This window comes from Dipodomys merriami, unplaced genomic scaffold, assembly GCF_024711535.1.
Source record: "Dipodomys merriami isolate MVZ:Mamm:240054 unplaced genomic scaffold, mDipMer1.0.p SCAF_10, whole genome shotgun sequence".
In the NCBI taxonomy this organism is placed as follows: Eukaryota; Metazoa; Chordata; class Mammalia; order Rodentia; family Heteromyidae; genus Dipodomys; species Dipodomys merriami.
The window spans coordinates 37,054,083-37,078,356 of NW_027202271.1; the positions used below are offsets into that span (position 1 = coordinate 37,054,083).

Sequence of the window (24,274 nt, forward strand, 5' to 3'; positions counted from 1 at the left end):
AAATGTCTGTCGGCTCAGAAAGCTTTATTTTCAAAAGTATGCGGCATTAAAACATTATATTTAAGAGACACAATCAGCACATAGCCCAGAGATATGGGAGGAGCCCCATACTGTAATGACCACTCTTGAGACAGCTCTAATGGACTCCTTTTTGGAGGTCTCTCTGTTTGGGAACTCTCATTACTTTCATGGCTTTCCTTTCATTTTCAAATAAACTTGTGCCTGCTTTAAAGATTCTACTACCTTTTAATTCTGTGTGTGTGTGTGTGTGTGTGTGTGTGTGTGTGTGTGTGTGTGTGTGTGTGTGTGTGTGTGTGTGTAGGTGTGTGCGCGCACCAGTATTACAGCTTGAACTTAGGTCCTGGGCACTGTTGCTTAGTTTTTTTCACTCATGTCTCTTGCTCCACCACCTGAGCCACTACTCCAATTCTGGCTTTTTGGTAGTTAATAGGAGATGAGTCTCATGGACTTTTTTACACAGACTGGCTATAAACTGAGATCCTCAGATCTCAGTCTTTTGAGTAGCTCAGATTATTGACGTGAGCCACCAACACATAGCTTAATATTTTCAATGGCTGATGAAATATTACCCTTTGACATTTTTTTCCTTTAGTATTTTAAGCAGAATGATTGTTTTTTAATTTATTTTTTAAATGTATTATTCTAAAAATTTGGCCTAAGGAGTTATTCTTTCAGAAACACAGAGTGCACTTACCTGTTTCTTAAACTTATGTGTGTTTCTTAAAAACAAATGAGAAACAGTCATGGACATTTCAAATCTGAATTCCTTTTATACTTACAATGAATATTTTGTCTTTTCCTAAATCCCTCTAGCTTTTTGTTACTATTCTTAAGTTTTTTCCTCAGCACAATGAAAATGCAATAGAGAATATCATCATGTATAATATGTAGTGACAACACTACAAAAGATACAGTTAATTTCTGTAAGGTCTACACAGGGCCACCTCCCTACCTGTTGGCTAAGTTTCTTCCCAGTATCTGTTACCTAGGTAACTGGCAGACCTGGAAGCAGTCACCTTCTCCTCCTGCTAGGTCACATCCTGGGCCACCTCTGGTCACATGCCTCCCATCTAACCTTAGGAGGGTCCTAGAACCTGAGGTCACATCTGCATCCAGTGTGGCCACACCTTTCCCCTACCTAGCCACACCTCTTCCTGTCCCTGGCCTAGGTAAGTCCTGGCCCAGGGCTGGATTGCCCCTTCCCCTCCTCTTTTTTCAGCCATTCCTCTCTACCACGCATGGTGGGGGCAGCAGTTCAGCAAATAAACTTCTTTTCCTGCCTGAATAGCACGTGGTGTTCTCTTCATTGGCTACTTAATGAAACCTACCTATTTAATATACCTTACAATTTCAAGGTTCAAAATTTGACATAAGAATGGAAATTTGGTTTGTAACAAGAATTACATGGGAGCAAGATAATACCCTGATGAAGAATTATGACTCAAATACAACTTTTATATAAATGTCATAGGAATATATATTATGACACTGAGGGATAATGGATATTTGTGAATCCATATTTAGTGTGCTCAGGTGGTCTTACCTCCTGGCATCATTGTGGTAGGAAGAAGGGAGGGTGTGAGTCATTCGGATGGCTCTGGGTGTAGGGGGAGGAGAAGTTTCACATTTAATTGTTGCTTTGTCCTCCCGGCCATCTTCTTCTACCACTGCAATCTAGAAGGGAAACAGTACATTCAAATAAACTATGATTTTCAACTGATACTGATACCAATGAAAGGCAAGGTAATTTGAGTAATTCTAGTACAAAGACTTAGGGTAAATAAATCTTTCTTATATATGCTTATGCTTTAAAAGAATTTGACTTTCACAGCTATGTAAAACTGTCATATTACAATTAGCAATTCATGAGCCTGCTACACAGAACTATTGTTGAAGAGTGGATCAACATGTTGAAGAGTGGAACAACATACAACAATAATAAAGAATGCGACTCTGCAATCCATTTTAGCATATGAGAACATACTCTTTTTATAAAGAGGTGGTAAACACGTATTTGAGAAAATTTACTAAATAAAAAAGCATTATGCAAAGTTAGATTGTCATAACAATCCAACAATTTGGGGGAAAGGGTCTGAGATCTGAACTGGAACGCTATACCTGTACCTGACACTTTGGCTCATTAGCCTCAGACCCCACAAAGAAATCTGTTAAGTGAAAATTCTTTTTAAAAATACAGGCAAGTTTGAAAAATAAGCTCTTATTTGATAAAATATTTTGAATTATTCCACCTAATAAATCACATTACAAGAGTTCATAGAAATTAGTCTTCAGTTTATAAGAATAAAGCTCTCCACATGAAAACACTAAAAAGGAAAGAACATATTTCTGGCAGGTCATTTTATTATTTCACTACCAGACAATAGAAAAGATACTGAAAAAATCAAAGGCAGATAGGATGCAAGGAATTCCTTAAAGAGCAGTTTAGTTCAAATCCAGATCAATTAGGATATCATCAATTTCAGTAGGAACAGAGAAGCAGAACTGTTACAAAAAAAAAAAATAACTTTCCCCAAATCAAATTAACTGTGGAGAAATAATTGACATCTTTCTACTACCTACTTTGAATCTTTCTCATCTGTTAGTATATATCTTGCTAGTATTATCTCCACCTTTGGTCCTCAGCGCCACCCAGACTTGAGGTCCTCTCTGCCCTAGAGTTGGCCATACAGCTGCCCAGACCCTCACCTGGGCATGCACCTACTCACTACTGGACCCCAGACTCTCCTGCCACTTAGATAGGCACCGAAGTCATGTACTTCCTCTCCTGGGAAATATGGCTCTTCTAATAAACCTTCTAATAATCTTTCTCTTGTGCCCGCTTGCCTCTGTGTGGTCCCCTGGGATGGTGGTGAAGGATTACGTATCTAACAAGATGTCATTTTGTGAATCAGGTTTGGAGTTTATTTTGTTTCCTCTATGCTGAGCAAGGGAAAAAATATGTATATGTATTCTTTCTTTATTTCCTGGTTTTCTGGACCCTTGATACTCTGGTTTCTGGGAAGATGACTCTTCTCAGGACTAATTAATTCCTAGAGATAGCAAAGCACTTCTCCTAAAGAAGTCTTGCATATGTAAACCCAGAAATCCGAGGGGTCCAGCAGGCAGCATGTTTCCACCTCAGTTGCCTCAGGGCCACCAGAACTAAGACAACTCCCAGGTCTCTATGCCCCAGAGCCAGTTAAAATGATTACTTTTTTAAAATTCTGAACCTACTTGCCCTGCTTTCCCTTCCCCTTTTCTGAAGGGCTCCTGCCCAGGCTTTTCCTGTCCTTCACTCCTGCCTCCAGACTAGCCTCGGTAATCCAAGACACTTCTTCCCTTGGGAACTGTACCCAATTAGTATCCTTTCTTGGCAGTTGTCTCCAGGTGGGTTGGACTAACCATCACTGAATAATAATTAAGCTGGTGTATCAAAACAACCAGCCTTGTCCTAGTGTTGATGTTAAAACACCAACTATGTATCCATGGGTTAAGAACTTTGTAGGAAATCCAAACACTTAGTTCTCAGAATCTAACCCTCACCCTAGAGAGCATAAATGATTCCATGTTTGAGGTATATACTTATATTTTCATACTTAAATAACTCAATTAGACATAAATGACAATATTTTTCTTGATGTCAATAAGATTCTGAAGAGGTAATCTCATTTTAAAGCTTTCAAGGATAAAAAGCAATATTCAACCAACAATTATATAAATGTTATCTACAGTACCTTTCTCCGATGTTTCCTTAGGTCACTTGGCTGTGATGGGTAGTAATAAAAAGAAACATAAAACAATTAATCATTATCATTTACCCATGTTCCAAGTTTAAGCAGTTTTTATAATTTGACTATCTTTTTTATGCTTCATTGCATTCTTTCCTAAATAAATGTCCCTCAGTCTCTATTAAGTCACTCCTCCTGGTAGTTAGAGAGAGAACCCCAGAAAGCAAGGGTTCACATCCTCATGGTGGAGCCATTCCACATCCTTTGGGTCTGAGACAGGGACCTTGTGAGTATGAAGCACAGAGTTTAGTGTGAGGCGTTACCAGAACAAATGTAGACCTGTATCCTAACAATAAAGTAGAAACGGGGAAACAAAATCCACTGCACATACATAGAGAGTATAAACTCCCTTTGCTCTGTCCAGGAAGAGCTTCATGTCTGTTTTGGCAATAATTTTATTCTCAGGATCTCAAAGTTCCTCACAATCCAACAACATTCCTCCAAATCACATAGGCCTTACAAAGTTCTGACTTCAGCCTAATTTACTTCTGAGGATACTCCTTTTCATATGTGTGCTTGTCTACAGAATTTTTAAAACACCGTCACAACTTTTCATGATTCCAAATGAACTTGATACCCTTAACAACTTTGTTAATTTTTCTCATGTAACTATAGCAGTTGTTATTGAACTACTCTATTACGCTTTATATTTTTGTTGTTTGTAGGAAATTTGCTGAACTTTTCCATTCAGTCATGTAAGCACATACCATTACATGTTGTTTATACTTAAGCATTTGTTTTGCAGTAAGAAGGAAAAGTAAAGGTAAGTATACTGTATTCTCAAGACTAGAAACAAAGTTTGGAAAGTAGTATAATGTGAAAACTTAGTATTAAAAAAATTAAGGACACAAGTGGATTTTTCTTGCTTGCTATTGTTTCTAACACATTTATAAGGCACCATGAGATTTTTTGTTGCTTTGTTAAGTCCCTCCCCCACGGTATAACCCCTGTTTTCACTGTATTTGATGTTGGTATAATTTGGGGAGTGGAAGGGAAAAAACAAATTGTTTAAAAATAGGGATACAGGTTAACCCATTGCAACAATGAGATGACAAGATGCTATGTTGACAAACAAACTTCACAGTTTGGGTTGGAGAGCAGGGAAGGGGGGAATGTAGTTGTGGAGATGGGAGGGAAGGGATGGGAGGAGAAAAACAAAGGAGGAGGCAACAATACTTGATAAGAAATGTACTCATTATCTTACTCATGTAATTGTAAGCCCTCTGTATAGTATTTTCACAATAAAAAACATTAAAAATAAAAAAATATCAAAAAAATACCAAAAACAATTAATTTTCTGTCTCTAAAATTCTAACTCTTTTCCTGAATATTTTAACATGAATTATAACAAAACATATATTTTTCCTTGCAATATTACTTATAGGTAAAAGAAATATATCTAAACATCATTATGAAAATGAGTTCAGTGACAGAACATTTTTAAGTAGCAAGCACTTCCTGCATTTCCTTTTTATGTTTTCCAAATCTAGGTATTACAATTTTAAGCATTTCTTTTTCTTTAAGGAAATGCCTTAAACATTTTTGGTGCTCTAACTATAGTGTAATAATACTCATTTATTGCTGTTTATTCATTTATGACTGCCCAAGAAAATGTGTGAACATTGTGTGGCAATTTTTATATGTACAAAAATAATATCAAAAGAGTGTAAATATATTATTACATTACCATGGTACTTACTATATATCAAAACAATTCTACTCCAGATGCATTTGATCCATATGATCTCAGTCAATTGCACTTAAGGTATTCAGTCATGGAGAAATCTATTGTTGTATGAAGTACCTGGCCTGTCCACTGACATAGAATGTAATCTTGAGAAAGTTACATATATATGCGCAATGGTTTCCTCATCTCACAATGGGATGGATCATGGGAACTACCATACATGGCTGTTGTGGGTTAAAAATAAAACAAAAAATAATAGTCTAACCATAAACTAGAGCAAGCAGTAAGTGCATGCGAAGACTTCACTTATATGAACAGGAGCACAGTTCCGGACTCATCAGCATACCAGTGTCATGACTCCCATCCGATCCATTTCCCTGGCAGGACTCCTTGGCGTGAGCTTTGGCGTTGAATGTCCGCTAGGGGGAGATGAGCTGGCCAGTGATGAAGCTGTCACGGAGGCAGTGATGGAGGTACCTGGGTGGACCCTTGCTAAATTCAGGCCTTCGAGGCTCACACTTGCCACTCTGTTCTCAATTTCTTCAGCACGCAGTTCTGTAGATTCCTTTTCTTCCTGAATCAGCCTGAAAGATGCAAGTTCATAGACTTTGATTAGACTGCTATAAAGGCTATTGGAGTTGGCATAACTAATCAATTAAAAGTATTTTGTATGATATATCCAATAAAACACTTTCCAACTTTCTATAAAAATGTTTTTTTGCAGGTGAATTTGTAGCATATTCCATGTAAAACTTTATCTTATTCTTTTATGAGAATACATTAAATGTCATTAACCTGTATATGTTTACTGTGTGTACCTTTTAAGAGTTATCTTAATCTTGCACAAGTGATAGACAGGTAACCTGGGGGCCTTGTTTAAATGCACATTGTGATTCAGTGTGTAGAGGGCGAGGTCTCAGCTTCTCCGGGTTTAACGTGCTCTCAGGTTATATTCATGCTTCTAATCTGAGGATCACATTTTGAGTATCAGTCTTTCATTTCTTGAAACTTATCAGTAGAAATTAAACATCACCTTATTTCTTTGTTAATAGCATCCAACTGTTCCTGGAGCATCATTGCCAGAGTTTGGGCATCAGAATGACCACTTGGAGAAAGCAGGTCCATTGAGCTAAAAATTGTATCTCTATCATCATCATCAATATCAGACATTTCGGTGTCACTTTCAAAATGGTGACTGCTGAGTACTCCAATTTGTTGAGTTCTGTTCCATTCATGATCCCCAAGTGATTTTACCTAAATGATAAATGACCAAAATACAGTATTTATCAGACTGTTCATTTTTAAAGAACTAACCTGAAAATAGCAACAACAAAACATGTAGGTTTAATGCATAGCTTGTCTCACAAAAGCAGAACTAATTACTAACACTTTAATTTACTAGTCCAATGAAATATTTCCTTAACATTTTTAGTAATGAAAGGTATTGCCAGTACAACTAGCTATAATTTATTAGGAATAAAGATGATAAACTTACACTTGATTTGTAGCTCAGTCATATTTATATGTATAACTTAAAGCATTTATATTTGTAATGCTGTCCTTTGATCAAAATATAATGATCTCTACTTATTTCTATTTTGTATTTGGACTTCTTACCCTAATTAATCTCTTAAAAGCTATAAATATTATGTTAAGCAAATTATAAATAAGAACTCTCTCCTCAAACACACATACTTTGTATTAAATATTATTAAAAATGGCAACATAATTTAATTTCTTCTCTACTTTTTTGAACACTTGATCACATTATTAACATTTTAATCCCAAATGGCTGCAATTTACATCACTATCTTCTAAGTAGAATTTCTTCTTTGAAAAAGGTTTTGAATAAACAATGGATCGATGTTTAAAAAATTGTGATTCGAAGAAATAAGAATGTTAAACATATGGGAAAGCTCTACAGAAGTCTGTTAAAAAAAGTTTTCACTGCTGTCATCATAGAAAAAAGAACTTAATGTTTCTAAGCATAAACATTTTTTTATCTGACATAAATAAATATTTTATTTCTCACAGTATCGACATGATTAAGGAACTGAACTCTTAGCATTTATGTTACCATAGATTATGGGTACCAGAAAATACTCATTGATTTGTCATATAATGAGTAAAAAACTGAGATTTTAATTTATTCTTCATTTGTTCATTTTTAGTTCATGCACTCACACATTTATTGTATGTCTGTTTTTTCAAAAATGTTTTTAGAGAATTTAAAATAATAATCGGTTTGAATTAATAGTATAAGTACTACTGCTTAAAAACTCAGGCAAACTAAAAATCTACTTGTTTGGCAGTATAGTTCAAAACATGGTATTCAAAGCCACACAAATAACGGTTCAGCATTTGACTTTGTCAGCTTTCTAGTTGTGGAATGTTGAACTTAATTTTTCTCTGCATAAAACTTTTTAGACCGGAAATAAGTATGCAAAACTGGTACTGAGTCATACCATAAAGATAAATACTTTGGAGGCAAAAAGCTTTGGGAACAAGGTAGTCTTTAAGTTAGCTATTGATTTAAATATATGTCACATTCCCTACTTGCCACTAACAAAAATGTTAGCATTTTGAACTCACCCCAGATGAAAATTCTATTCAAAAAGAGAATCACAGATTTAACATGAAAGCTCGCAGAGATGCAGTGGCTCACCTTTGGCTCATCTCTGCGCACACCCATGCGGCCTCGCCGTGGTCTTCTAATCACTTTCGTTGTTCTGTAATCGGATTGGCTGTCCACTAGGGATCCAACTGAATACCGCAACTCAGTTGAAGTGTCCAGGTGAGTTCTGATGTAAAGAGAAAATATGAAAGATATCCAGTCTCAAAAATTACACTCATCAGCCTAATTGGCAACGAAGCACAAAGGCTTAAGAAAGAAAATGGATGAATTGTCATTGTTCTTTGAGGCCTCCAGGGAGACACAGACTCATTCCTAAAGATCCAATGTGCTTTCTTCCTTTTGAACACATGAATAATCTTTCTGTTTATTACTATTTTCAAATGTGATACTATGATTAAATATATTGGGTGGATAAGCAAGGTTGGCTGGCTTAAATGTTGGCAATTCTATTTTGTGTTCTTTAGTAGCTATCTCAGTACATTCCACTTAGTAGATATCACATTTGTCTCATTTATCATCATTATCCTAATTAAAAACATGTACAAACTATTTGGGTCTCAGAACTTTTCCAACTTAAAAACGTTTTAAGAAATTCATCTACATGTTCTCTGTTTTACAGGGTTCTATTTTTTTATTTACAGAGAAAACAATATTTAACATGATCAATAATCTTATTTTTTTAACTATTTTCTGGCTGATGAAACTACAAAATAATAGAGAAAAATCTTTTAGTAAACACATTTGATTCTGCAATTTGCTTAGAGACGAAATGGCTGGAAGATTCCAACCGGAAAATAGTGCCCCAGTTTTCGATAAACATGCTAATATAATGCACTGTAATCAAAGTGCCGAATAGGTTTCTCCAGGTACATTACTTGTAGATAGATTTACAGCAACTTCAGTTTATGGCTATAATAATGATTATGATAATAACTATGATTTCATGCTGTCCTATAAAATACCAGATCTATTATCAGTAGGAAGTATACTTAATGTGTTTTCTATTGAACTTGAGCTTCCCGCATATTTTCTGTACTTCCTCTGTAAAGTTTCCTTTGTGAACAATGATAAGCAAGATTTTACAAATTTAGTTGAAATTTAGATTTTTTGCAATAGTGAGAGACACTGCTTTGTTTAAGCCGTGTTTGAAAAATGGGATGGAAGAGGTAGTGAGAAGGGAATATCACAGAGAAAAGGAACTTGCTCAAAGTTCCCGGGCTCCTCTATGGAATTTCCATAGTGAAATACCTTTGGACTATTACTGTATGTTAATTAACCATAAAATTAAATTTAGAAAGTAAAGAAAGGATGTTTTTGCAGCAGAACATGTTGAACCTGGAAATGCTGGGACAAGTGAATAACATGAGCAACGCCATACTCTTCCCCAAACTGTGCTGGGTAATTTGTGTACTCAAGTGAATCCCTAGGGATCCTTAGGAATGGTAAAGGTTTTAGATGACATTTGATGGGTGTCTGACTTCAGGCAAATTACTTTTCCATTTCGATTGCTCTGTGTGTCTTTTGATACAAGCATGTTGATAAGACCTGGGATTTCAGAGGGCTCTGTGTAGGAAAAAAAAAAAATCTAATCTGGATAGGAAAGAAGGGTAGATTCGCATGGAAGCTAACTCCAGGGAAAAGTACAATTGGAAAAGTTGTGGGTCCTCCTATTTTCAGTCTAAGGTTCTCTCTGATGTCACCTGTTCTGCCCCCAAACAATTGTTTTGCATGGGTTTAATGACTTCCATTATAAATAGGTGTCATATTGTTAACTTGCATTGGTTAGTTACTGCAATGACAGGCTTTTAGACATTACACCACTCTGTATTTTTGAGACCCAAGGTAATAAAAACACAGGGGACTAGCAATGTGATCTATTAGAATGTAATTTTCTTAATTAGATGATGCTTGTTCTATGTATTTATGCTTGTGATATTTTATCTGCTCTCTTCATCCTTCTTATTTTTTCTTCCTCTTCTTGTCTCCTCATCATTATCATTGTCACTAATAATGCATGAGCTGAATCATTGAATTACTTTTTAAAATTTGTATACATAAATCAGAAATTGAAAAATTTGAAAAACAAGCAAGAACTTCTAAATTGTGGGCTTATATATTTAAAAGTCCTTTTGGTATCATTTTGTCTATAGAACTATGTCTCATACTAAACTGAAGAAAGAAATAGTCAAACATTGAATCTTATTTTCATTTACAATTTGAAAATAATATAAGATCATTTTTATGAACTTGGCTTTTTATGGGTCATGTCAAGCATGGCTTACTAAGTACTCATTCATTCAAAAATACTTATATGAAACATACTACATGAAAGCATTTTCAGTGCTAAGATTACAACTGTCACCCAAACAGATGCACATGCCTTTGGGGTGCTAACTCCTAAGATCAGCACAGCACCAAGAAAATCATCTTCTAGAGTCTGTGATTGTCAAAAATTTTGAACAGCTGGTACTATTCTACATTCTCTGGTAAGCAAATAATTAAATACACATATCCGTCTAGAGTTTTTATCAATCTTAAATAAAACATCTGAAGCACAAAAGAAAATTAATGTGAGTTATTAACCACCTATATATTTATCCACTAAGCCATCATCTCGTCACTTGTTTTATTTATGATGGAGTAATGAGTCACATTGAGTAGGCAGGACTAATTTTGATTTTGTGTTCTCTCTCTCTCTATATATACATACACGTATGTATATATGTACACATATGCATATACTTTCTCTTTCCATCTTAATCCACAATTACTTTGACGAAACATGGAGATGCAAAATGACCATTATCAATGGCATTTGATCAGTCATATTAAACATTGAGCATAATTTTTATTGTGCACATATTATAGAAGGGACTGATGCCTTGTCTTGGAACAAAATATAATCTCATGTGCAGTACAATTTCTTCATTTAAGAATATATTTTTAAATTCCTCTGAAAATTAACTAACAGTTTAATAAAATGAATATCAAAAAGCTGAAACATGTTTTCAAAGGGGAAGGAAGCAGGCAAATCGAGAAAGGAAGGGTGGGTGGATACAGTCCTTATATTCAATGTACATATGTGAAAAAGGAACCACGTAATTTGAGGTGGTTGTGTGGGTTTGGGAAAGATAGGAGAAAATGATGGAAGGGGTGACATTAATCAGGATACATTGAATTTATAAATGATTTGTTGAATTGAACTCCCTTTGTACAACTATGTAAAGATGTAAAATAAAAATTTAAGAGAATCATGTAAAATATATTTATCTCTATATAATTAAATGCAGAATACAAATGTACTGATTTACATTTTCACTGAATATCTTGAGAAAGGACTTTTAAATTAGAAAATTCTTTTGGAATGCAGAAACTAATTCAGTAAGGAGTCAAAATATGGCAATGAATATTGAGCAAAAGGAGGTACTCATTTTAGTTGAGAAGACATAAAACCACATTGAAATTCATCTTGATGTTTAGTGAATTATAGATAGTTTTTAATTTAATGTTACCTGGATATTGTAGGTTCAATTAAAGAGCCAGTTCTCATTTTTAATTGGTCAAGTTCAGATCTCAGTTTTTCAATTTCTTCTGCTAATCTTTCCTAAAAATAAAAATGTTACTCAGATGGCAGTCAAAAGCTTATAATACCAATATTCAATTATGATAAACAAATGGCTTTTTGAAAAAAATAAGCCCAATATATTTTTTTATAAAAATTTATTAGTTGAGATAGAATAATATGCCTGAATTTTCTCGTAGGAGTAATTATACAAACAACAGATGTTTATCAGAGTGTATCTATATTCCCTGATGTTCACTAATTTTAATATTTGTAAAGTATAGGAAACACTAAAATCAAGATTAGCTATGGAGATAACATTTGAGATACAGAGTCCAAATCACACCAAGTTTTTACAATAAAGAAAACATTTTATTTGTTCAGTAATTAAAGAGCAACCATTACTCCCTGAGAGGAAAGGGGGGGAAAATGAATTAAAAGTATGTGTAAGGAGCTGGGAATGTGGCTTAGTGCTAGAGTGCTTACCTAGCATGCATGAAACCCTGGGTTCAATTCCTCAGTACCACAAACACAGAAAAAGCTGAAAGTGGTGCTGTGGCTCAAGTGGTAGAACACTAGCCTTGAGCACAGAGAGGCTCAAGGATGATGCCCAGGCCTCCTGAGTTCAAGCTCCAGGACCAGAAAATAAAAAAAAAGTTCATGTAAAAAAGCATCACATGAAAAAGGAAAATGATAGTGTGATTTTTGACTTGTTATCCATACAGTTTTTTGGACTTCAGATAATTTTTAGGTTGTTATTACACATGTCATTATGTAAACTTGTAAAGAAAGAGTTGTCTTTTAGTAAATAGTTAAACAGCAACAAAAGACTCTTTTATGTTTGTATAAATGTATCATCAAGATTTTATGTGTTGCTTTTCTCTGTTTAGTGACCAGCACTTGGAGTTTTATTTGATTTATATATATTTTTTTCATCACACATTATGTTTGTCTGACCTATGTAATATTTCACCTATTTTTTTCATTCTCACAATCACCATCCTACTCTTAAGTTTTTAACTTTTAACTCCGTGATTTTTGCCAACTTCTTGTTGGCAAACAGACTGTTGCAGGTTGTTTAAAACAGAAGTACGTGATTAAAAATAGTCAAGAGTTTCTTGTTGAATTGGATAATCAGTTCATTATTTTCAGAAAAATGCAATGAGCCCCTCATCAATACCAGACACCTAAGATTCAGTAGAAGGAGGACAAACGTCCTGCTGTTGCTTAATTTACAATCTCTTGGAAACAAATAGGAAGCATAGGAGTGGAGGAACTGTCAGGAAGTAAAGAGGGAATCAGGGAAAGGCTCTGCAATGGCTAAGTGATCTTTGAGCAAAGACCTAAAAATGAGAGGGAATAAAACATGAGAACTTCTTGGGAAATGTTTTGTAGACAGAAGGAAGAGCAAATATTAATGCCTCTTAGTGGAGATATATTTGGTCAGGTAGATGAATGTGGGTAGGAGAGAGATGAGTATGGGGTAGATTTAGAAGAGTAACCACTGAGAGACCGGGAAAGGAAAGTTCTGAAAAACCTTTTATTAAACACTTAGGATTTTTACAGTGGGTGACATATGGAGTCACGAGGAAGGGGTGTAAGTGCTGGGGGGAGAGCCAAGAAGTAACATGATCATTCTGATTGTTCAGGAACGGGGATCAGGAGGCAGAAAAGGAAGGAAATTATTGGGACCTTTCTAAAATATACCTTAAAAAAAGTTCAAACCTTGACTTTCTTGATAAGATGATCTTATGGAGAACATAGAAAGACTGTCACTTTTGACAGAACAATGAAGAGAACTTGTCTATTAGATTGAACAGAGAATGGAAGTCAAACAGTGATTAAGAATAACTGTAGTTTTCTAATATGAATGACCAAAAGAAAGAAGTTGTAGGTGTCCACTGATAGTTGTAGACCACCGATGGTGGTGATGGTATTCAGCGTATTGAGTAGGGACAGGTTGGGCTGAAAAAGTGGGAGAGGATTGTCCCACTATATTTGAAATATAACTACAAATATTTAGATGTGTGGGTATGCAAGAGAAAATATTGAATTGGCAGAAGAGTATCTGAGCTTTATCAGGGGAGAAGAACCAGTATGTAAACTAAATTAGAAGTGTTCATTGTATATGTGGTGTTCAAAGTTATGAGCTCAGAAGAGCTCACCAAAAACTGACATAAAGAAGAGATCCCAAAATTTCAAATTATATTTTTTTTAAAAGGTGATAAAGGAAAATATTCAGCAAAGAGGCTGAACATATGGAGAATTTTACAGACTATAGACTGATTATACGAAGTTGAGTGGAAATTTGAGTGATTATATATATGGTCAAATTTTGGATGTATTTGGCTATATGAAATGATTGTTTCAAAAGGAAAAATGACCTGAAATTACCTTCTCTGAAGACTGACATAAACAAGGACACGAAGAATGGAATGATTAGAAATGTTGGTTGCTTAGGCAGATTGTGGAAGCTATAAGGCTTGGGTAGGTGGTGGGGGAATGGGTTCTGGGGATATTGCCAGGATCACACAAAGCCTGGAATAACATAACATTGCATAACAAGATCAAGTCCAAAATTCACAATCTGGTCAAACTTAGTTCTGTAAACACATGCCAATCACAGAAAACTTCTGATGTTTCATCTAGCCAGCCATTTTAGTTTCTTTGTACTGGAGCAGAGGCTCCATCCTCTACCTGGAATAGTCTAATCTTTACTTATTTAAGATCATGTAGCTTTATGAGAGTCCTAAAGTGTTGCCTCCTCTCTGCAGCCTTTCTTAACTATTTCAGAAACAATAAAATGTTATCTTTTAGGCCCCTACCATATTACAATACACTAATAGACTTGTCTATCTGCAGATCCTGTAGAAATAAATGATTGCTTATTTCTATATGAGTATTACAATGTGTGGCATCCTGTGTAATTATTCTGTCTTTCCTTTATTCTCTCTTTGTTTGTCAGTCATGAGGCTTGAACTCTGGGCCTAGGTGTTGCCCCTGAAATCTTCAGCTCAAGGCGATCACTCTACCCCTTGAGCCACAATGCTACTTCTGGTTTTCTGGTAGTTAATTGAAGATGAGAGTCTCATGGATTTTCCTGACTGGGCTGGCTTTGAACTGCAATCCTCAGATCTCAACTTCCTGAGTAGCTAGGATTACAGGTGTGAGCCACTGGTGCCTGAATCTTACCTTCTTTTCTACACCTCTGACCACCCATTATTCTTTCTTTATCCAATCTCTCCTCTAGTTCCATACTTTTGCCAAATATTTTCTCCTTCACTTTCTTTTTATTCCTCATTTTCTTACTCTTCCACTTCTTTCTCTCTTCCACTTCTCTTTCTCTTTCCCCATTCCTTTATAGTTTTGCTATTTTTCATAGCTTTTGTAAAGACACAATTATAGATCACTTCTAAGTTAGTATGTATAATAAAGTTTAAAATAAAATAAAGTGAATGAAGGGCTATAAAGTGTTACAGATTTTAAGATTTTAAGTCTAGTCCTTATCTGCCTCCTACTCCAAATTATAGATATTATTGAGCTATTAATAACATATCACTACTAATGCCTATGATTGTGTGGAGAGCACTGAGCTTGCTGAATGCTTTAATTAAGCTCCCCTATCTCCTCAGAGCTTTCACAGAAGTAATATAGTGTGATCTTTCCTACTGTGGGCTTTGTCTCTGCTAACCTGTTATGGCACTTGGCATATACCATTCTGCATCATTGGTTTGTGAAAGTATGCTTTTTTTCTGGTCAATTAGATTTCCATTTATGTTAGAACTAGAACTAGAACCATGTTGCAAATAACTAGACAGTACTTATTTATAGCAAGTACTTATTTCTACAGAAATAATATCTCAAGCTAGGCATTATTTATTACATACATTTTTATTTAATTGATATGATGCCCAAACCAAGGTATAACACAATTTACTTTCCAAAGTCAAAATAATACTTATTTAAATGGAAAAATAGTGATGATAAGGTAACATGAAGGTACTTCCACATTACTGATGTTAAAATAGTTAAAAAACTGATTCATCTATCTATGTACATATTTTCATAGGCATAATATGCAAGTTGAACTTTTGTTTTTTCAATACAACATCCTAAAAGGATCTCTTGTCAAGGTTATCCTACAAAACATTCATCAGCATGACTTGGAAAAATAGGCCCCCACAAAAGTGTCCATAATACCTTGTCATGTAAAGATTCTTCAAGATTCTTTCTGAAAGTTTCTGATTCTTGAATTAAAACATTCTACAGAAAAGAAGGAAAGAGAAGTAAGGTATAATTTAAGGAACATACTTAAGTGTATAGATTAATATGCACAAATCTCTTTGGTTTATCTGTTACCTTCCTTATTGTACCTAATTCCTGTTTGTTTGTTTTTTTAATGGAAACCAGCTGCTGGAATCTTTAAACATGTTATATAAAGAATGTTATTTCACAATCCCTACATGGATAAATGGAATAATTATGTTCCAAGCTATTTCTGCTTGTCTCTTTTCAGATTCGGTTTTTAATTACACATAACTAGGTTATTCTTTCCATATGAAATAGCAACAAGGGAAATAACTCACTGTGGTTATCTAAAGAAATAAAAATATATGATTTCATGATATATCTTTTCAAACAGAATTAATAAATCATTAGGAAAATGAAATCTTAGTGATTTAAAAAACTCTTAGAAAGTTATGAAGACAGTTGAAATCATTTCTACATAAAATCAAAGAACATTTGTCACAAAGTATTACTGTTTTTGACAGCTTTGCATAACAAAGTGGGATTTAAAAGATCCATTATTTTCAAAGTATGGAATAAAATTAAAACAGGCATGTAATAATTTCATAAGGGACATGTATTTACAGATGAATGAGAAGAAGTATTTCTTTCAACATCCTCATGGGTCCATTAATCAAACTTATTTAACATTCCATTGAAATACTTTTCCTTCATTTGGTGTGAATATTATATGCTAGGGGAATACTGGTGGGAATTCAGTGTAAATTTCCAAAATGATTTTGTCCACCTGGGTTTTAACATCTTTTGTTTATGTTCTGAAGTTGGCAACCAGCTCACTTACATTTTGCCTGTCTGGTTGCTGTCAACTATTGAGACATGTAATTGTGAATCAACTTGAAGCTCATACACATCTTCTGAACTAATGCAGCTAGAATCCTAAGCCTTCCAGTAGACTGGAACTAGTTTGATCATTGAATCTCACTCATTCTCTGATTTTTAGCCTGTTGTTCATTACTGGTTATTTGAAACCTATGAATAGTTCCTCTCAATTTAATTCTTGCCTTCTAAATGTTTCAACATAGGAGAGAAGATAAATATTTTTATCAACAAAACCACAATAAGTTTCAGTACTTTGCCCCCCAAGACAATGTCAACATGACAGAATTTTGTATCATGCAGTCATGCCTCAGTTTGTTCACTCAGAATTCATATTATAAATTTTTTACAGGAATTATTGAGGCACTTTTAAGAATGTGTCAGCCATTTTTACACTGAGGAAGGCGCAGTGTGCTGATCTGAGCAGTGTGATGGCTCCAGGGGTCTTTGAAACAAGCATGCTCACAATGATGCTGGAAAGCCTCCACGAGCCACTTCCCCAGTCAGCGCACCTTCTCTTCCAGAGCCGCCATTCGTTCCTTCAAGTGCAGCTGTAGGCGTTCGTTGGATTCTGTCAGAAGTCTGTCCACCGTATCAGACAACCTTTTGTTATGCTCCTCGTTCATTTTCTCTCTTTGCCTGGCCTTACATTCAAGAAAAAAAAATGACATGGGAAAAAAAAGAAAGCAATTTCAAGACTGTTTAAGCCTCGTTTCTTTGTTTCACTAGATTTCAGTTAGATTCAATTTTAAGTATGCTTTGTGGAATTGGGAGAAACTGTTTCAAATTAAAAACCGCACATGACAGATCCTTAAGATCTGAACTATAACCCTTCATCGAGAAAATGTTTCTTTTCTATGAAGTCTGCGCAAACAGGGGGTAGGAAGACCCCTTCGACTCTACATACTCTCTGCAGTTCTTACAGGGGGTAGGGAGACCCCTTCGACTGTACATACTCTCTGCAGTTCTTACAGGGGGTAGGGAGACCCCTTCGACTGTACATACTCTCTGCAGTTCTTACAGGGGGTAGGGAGACCCCTTCGACTCTACATACTCTCTGCAGTTCTTACAGGGCGTAGGGAGGCCCCTTCGACTGTACATACTCTCTGCAGTTCTTACAGGGGGTAGGGAGGCCCCTTCGACTGTACATACTCTCTGCAGTTCTTATAGGGGGTAGGGAGGCCCCTTCGACTCTACATACTCTCTGCAGTTCTTGATTCTTCTCTTCAAGTTGGCCCTCTAGATGTCTCATGCGTTCTTCAATATTTCCATGTCTCTCTTCAGCCTGATAAGAAATATGAGGAAAGCACTTAAAACGTAAGATGTGGTTAACTCCTGTCCTCTAAGTAAATTGAAATAAAATGTAAAGCAAGCTACTATCAACTGCAAACATAGTTTTCAAAAATAAACTTTGTTTAAACAGGCAGCTGAACAGCATTGCTTGAAATGTGTCAGCTACAAAGGCCTGTTACATCCAAGCATCAGCAAAACATTGGAGTTATTTATGAGCAATGAAATCAGCCAAATGTAACATGCAAACTGTGCATGGTTTGAACACAAACCTGCCATTGTCCAATCTTAAGCTCCTGAAGCACTGAACTGCACAAATGGTCGATTATCAATAAATAAAATAACAGAATTTAATAAAGAAAAAGAAAAAAACTTAGATGGATTCTATTTAGCAATAGAAAGTAAAGTCCAGTAGGACTACCTTCCTACGTATGGAGATCATTTCTTGTACTTTAGCTTCCGTAACATATTGATAATCATCAGATGAGGTAGAAGAGGTTGGATCAGACTAACGAGTCAAGGAAAAGGAGAGGGACAAATTGAAAAATCAGAACTAAAGACACTGACACTGAAAAGAACATAGCACAGAATGCTTAAAATAAAAATGTGACAGCAAATTTAATAAGTTTAACAGACAGAGTTTCATGTGGAAATAACTACACTGATAATCTGGTGAACATAATACAGTTGATGGTTATAAATGGAAAACAATGATATGCTCAAATAAAAAGCTGTCAACCTGGCAAATGAGAAGTTAGTGATGGCTGGCAATGAAGGACTACCACAGAACAAACTAAAAGCACCTCATTGGAATTATGGGAAACCAAACACCAGAACATGTCTCTGACAGATCATTTAAGCTTTTATATTTTGGTTTATTTGCTCATTATGTTAATTAAAAATAATGCAAAAATAATGTGTCTTAATATTGAGGAGTGTGCTAACAACGACTCAGGTGTAATATATTTGAGAAGGAAAATGACTACAAACACTAATGGGTATATATCAGAATTAAAGCTAAGTTGAAGGGCAGATTTTAATGACGACTTCCCAATTCAAGCAGGATTGAGTTTCCTGAGCAACAGTGGCCAATTTATGAAATGGCATCTGGCCTCTCAGAACACATTATATGGTGATCTGTCTAGCATCTAATTGCCTGTCCTCAAATTTGGGTTTGGTTTGAAATTTTAAATGAAAATGATGAAAAGTCCTCAAATTGTCAGGGTGACAATAATGCTGTGAGGACAAAAAACTTTGTGAATCTCCTAAATGACACTGAGGACCACCTTTCTCCCCTCCCCCACCCCAGGTTGTTTGTGCATTAGTTGCCATGGAAACAAAATAATGCCCTAAAGTTTAAAGGTAGCACAGAGCTTTGTGAGTTATTGGCTTGCCTCATGTGAAGGTTAGTTTTATGTATTGGGGAGGGGTCTGTAAGGTTACCACACGTGCAGAGCATTAACACATGTGACGTGGCTGATAGCTGAATTGGATTAGTATGTTAGGCACAAGTCACACATAATGTTACATTAACATTTCAATCGTAACTGCAAATTAAGTAACTGTCATATCAATACAACTCTATACCAGGACTATAAGGTTTAACTCCAGAGCACATTATTTCAAAATTGATGTTAGTCTAAAACAATGGAAATTATACCAAATACAGTACTATTTGTAAATATGCCATGCACTAATAGAAGAGAAATAGTTATGTTTCATACACAGTTGTGCTATTTTATGCAATCAATTTCTAATTTATAGTAAACATTTAGCATTTCAAATCTGGTTTGTCAATGCAAATATTTATATTTTGTGAGATTTTTCTTCCTGATACCTTCATTTCCTTAATCATGAAAAGATAACAATTAACCAGTCTCTCTTCCTGGTCCTATTTTCCACAAACTTCCAGGTAGAAAGCTATGATAATCTTCAAGCCCAATAAAAAGTTCTTACACTATACCTTAAAACTTAGGGTTCTGTTAAGCAAGAATGAAACTAGTGAGTCATGATGGTGTTGAAATTTTAGAATCTGAATTTACAAATGTCTCTATCTTTCCAAAAGTCCACTTTTTTATAGACAGTAAAATCGGGTGAATGATTCAAGATAATCAAATCATAAATTCATTAACTTCAAAAACCCATGTTTTTGAGTCCTTAAAATTTCCATCCCTTTCAGTCTTAACGATTGAAATTAAAAGAACACATTGTGAAAATTCATTTCAAATGTATCAGAATCATGCCACATCTAAATTATGATGTCATTACTGATATTTTAGTAGTACTAAAATGAATGAAATACTTCATTATATTTAATTGCATGTAAACCTGTCAAAGCCAACATTTGGTTTTACCTATAGCCATTAATCAAGAATTCTTTCTTAAAACCTTGGGTGAGCTTTAAACACATACACACACACACACACACACACACACACACACACTCACACACATACACAATGATGATAATGTATTCTTACTACTGAAGGAATCAATTTGAGCATTTTTTTCTAAGCAATACTGGGACCATTTTCCTAATACTATTGATTTATGTTTCTTTTAGTACTAGTGATATGTGTTGCAGTGATGTGTGTCAATAAAAATATCACAACGGAACAGACAGTTATTTCTTATTTATACTTTGTGTGGGGGTGGTGAGAGAGAAAGAAAGAACTAGTTAATTCAAGGTCTCATGTTCTCCTTTAGCTTCTTTGTTCAAGGCTGGCACTCTACTGCTCAAGCCACACTTCCTCTTCCAGATTTATGCTAGTTGTTTGGAGATAAGAGTCTCTCATGTTTCTCAGGCTTTTCCACCTAGGCTGACCTAGAATCAGTCTTCAGTTCTCAGAATCCTAAGTAGCATGAACCACCCACCCCAGCCTGGGTTTCACACTTCAATCTGTAGGAAATTTTCAAATAAGCTGAAGTTTTGAGTAAAGGTCCTCATTTTATATTTGTATCAACATGTCAATTTAAAATCAATTCAAAAACACAAAAATTTGAAATTTTCACAGAGTAGAGATAAAAATGAGGACATTGATTCCAATGAAATATACCCATCGGAGCCGGGCGCTGGTGGCTCAGGCCTGTAATCCTAGCTACTCAGGAGGCTGAGATCTGAGGATCGCGGTTCAAAGCCAGCCCGGGCAGGAGAGACCCTGAGACTCCTATCTCCAATAAACCACCAGAAAACCGGAAGTGGCGCTGTAGCTCAAGTGGTAGAGCGCTTGCCTTGAGCTGAAGAGCTGAGGGACAGCGCAGCGCCCAGGCCCAGAGTTCAAGTCCCACGACCGACCAAAAAAAAAAAAAAAAAAAGAAATATACCCATCGGAACTGATATTATTCCATCTGAAGGTCAGAGATTGGGCTAGTCTTTTATAGTCGGATGGCTGCAAAATTCTAAAATACAGAACTAGTGTAGAATTCACTGACCATACTATGATGAATATTTTGAGTGTTCACCAGAGTATGATTAATTTTATTTTTAAGAAAAAACCACAAATATTTAAATGTTGACTATTTTAATAACTTTCAACTTACATTTCTAAGAAAGACTAACTTCCAACTTCTAACACCTTCTATCCCACTATAATCTGAGAAGAAACCAGCAATTCATTTATTTCCTATGCTTTTAATAGCAAACAACTATGTGTAGTCTATTAAGTTGTTACATCATATGTAAATACAGTTAAAAAATCAAACAATATTATAATGTATCTCCATGAGTATTCTTATGTGCAAACATCACCATGGAGAATTAATGATAAAATGAAATTTCATTTGTCTGGTTAACCTTTAAATAGGCAAAAAATAACGTTCCTCTAAGAACCACTCAAGTGAACATAAATAACAAATATGCAATAAGGAAACAATTATTAAACAATTGATAACTACATAAAATGGTTTAACGTTCATAAAACCTAAAGAAAATACATTTTCTTTCTAATTGAAGTTGTTTCTGCAAGGATATCTAAGCTGACCGTTTTAGTGCAGTACCTTTGTTAGGGCTGCAATTCTCTGAGCCAGTTCAGCTTCTACTTCAGGTAAAGTTTCAGCTTTCCTCATTGTCTGTTGCAACTTTTGCTCAGCTAATTCAAGACGCTCTTGTAATTGTCTGTTCTTTTCTTCCATCTGAAATACAAGTAGTACAAGAAACAATGGGTCAGAATTTAGATTAGTCAATATTAGATTTTTACTTTTATAACTCAACCATTTCTATAAGCTTAAAACCAGAATATGAATATACCAAAGTGTAGTAGATGATGTTTTCTCAAAATGTTTTTGTAAGCTATTTATCAAGTTCACTTAATAAATTAAGCATTTAAAAAGTTGTTACCATCAGCAACAGAAAAATATTACCAGTAACTACAAACTTGAACAGATAGAGAATAGCTCAGCACTAAGACTTTAGATGTGCCATGATTAATTAAAAAAAAAAAAGATTGTAAGCCTTAGAATTAGTCTGTAACAGTAGAGGGGATATGCACCCAATAGAGTTCAGATCTCAAGATGGTGTTGGCAGACTTCCTGAAAATGGCTAGATATAAAATATTTCAGGCTTTACACATGATTTGAGTTCTGTCTTAATGATTTAATTCCACCATAGTAACACAAAAGCAATCACAGGCAATGACTAAATGATTAGGCTTGGCTATGTTCCATTAAAACTTGATTTACAAAACCAAGAAGCCAACCAGATTTGCCCTATGAGCCACAGTTTGTCCATTCTTACTCTAGAGCCCAGTTGGCATAACTTCCAGCATTATCATAGGTATTTATGTGATGTGTGACTTTTTGGAAATATTGTCCCCATAGTGTGCTGAATGTACTAATTAAATCTATTCCTTAGGTGGTAGTTAGAATTAGCTGAAGTAATATATTTGGCCTTTTTACAGTATAATTTCTAGATATATTATAGCAATTATTTTAATTATAATCAAGCCAAATAATTTCTTTATTTTTCTAAAAAGTTAAATTACATAGTAGAAATAACACTTCTTTCATGAGCTCAATTCTACCTTTTAGAGTAGAACAGAGTAGAGTAGACTAGAGTAATCAATCATCTGCCAAGAAACATTCTAGTTTATTTGCTCCATAGTTTGTGAGAATGGTGAGAATGTACACAAAGCCCAGAAGGAAACCAAACCTGTCGTAAGATGGCTTCCTTATTTGCCAATTCATTTTCTAGTTTATCATTCATGTCATGGATGGAGGTAGATTCTCTCTGAGCACTGAGGTAACGCTTCTCAAGGGTTGTGATTCTTTCTTCCATGTCTTCCTTCTGTGCCATCGCCTAAAATAAAAATGTAAACCATTATGCATGAACTCCTGGGTTCAGTCTCCAACACTCCAGCACTCGGAAGTGGAACTAGGTGAACAGAGGGCATGGGTGGGGTTGGAAGAGATGCAAGAGAATGAGGAAAAGAGTGACTGGTTAAGATGCACTGTACTCACAAACTGACGTGTGGAACTGAAACCCCTTGGTACAATTAAAAATAATGAAATATAATAGAAAGGAAGGAAGGAAAGAGTGAAGGAAGGAAAGAAGGGGGAGGGAAGGAAGGAGAAAAGGTTAGGAAGGAAAAACAGAGGGAGGAAAAGAAAGAATATCTAAGCAAATTATCACAGAATTTAATGTGATTTTTAATTTAATTTTTCGTAAGTAAATAGAACAATTATGATTTTCTTAAAATGTATCTTTTCTTTTTCTAGAAGGAATGCAAAATTTTTTATGAGTTTTTCTAACTTATTTGTTACAAGTGTTCTCATATCATAGAGTAACTAACTATGGGCTTTTTGCCATCTAAAAATGCAAGGGAGTGCATTTTGAAGCTGCCTACGATAATTGGTATTTTTTTCTAAAACCAGTGGCAGGCAATTTAGCTCACTATGTAGAAGAACTAAGTACAATGATGGATAGAACTGTAACCTTACAGTGACAGTTCAAAACTACAACGTGGTTTTAAATCAGAAATAACATACATCAGTAATACGATCTTCATACACACACATAAAGAATAACAGTTTTAAAATGGAAGGTTGAGACTGAGGTTATAGTTTAGTGAAAGACTACTAGCCTATCATGCATGAGGACATGGGTTGGCTCTTTAGCGTAAGGTATTAATAATAAAATAATTTTTGAAAAAGAAGTAAAATGTGTATATGTC

At 35.1% G+C, this 24,274-nt stretch overlaps 1 protein-coding gene across 14 annotated transcripts in view; it reads right to left on the reverse strand.

Annotated features, from left to right (window-relative positions):
• Ppfia2 (PTPRF interacting protein alpha 2) overlaps positions 1-24,274 on the reverse strand; it is a 338,232-nt gene that overhangs the window by 57,758 nt on the left and 256,200 nt on the right. For all 14 annotated transcript variants that reach the window (XM_069989192.1, XM_069989190.1, XM_069989222.1 and 11 more), the window contains 11 exons: positions 23,254-23,400; positions 22,104-22,238; positions 18,019-18,102; positions 17,330-17,461; positions 15,894-15,956; positions 11,644-11,735; positions 8,162-8,297; positions 6,530-6,750; positions 5,843-6,080; positions 3,756-3,785; positions 1,565-1,695 (listed from right to left, as the gene is read on the reverse strand). In XM_069989192.1, coding sequence (XP_069845293.1) covers positions 1,565-1,695; positions 3,756-3,785; positions 5,843-6,080; positions 6,530-6,750; positions 8,162-8,297; positions 11,644-11,735; positions 15,894-15,956; positions 17,330-17,461; positions 18,019-18,102; positions 22,104-22,238; positions 23,254-23,400 — 1,409 coding nt within the window. The remainder of the gene's footprint in view (positions 1-1,564; positions 1,696-3,755; positions 3,786-5,842; positions 6,081-6,529; positions 6,751-8,161; positions 8,298-11,643; positions 11,736-15,893; positions 15,957-17,329; positions 17,462-18,018; positions 18,103-22,103; positions 22,239-23,253; positions 23,401-24,274) is intronic.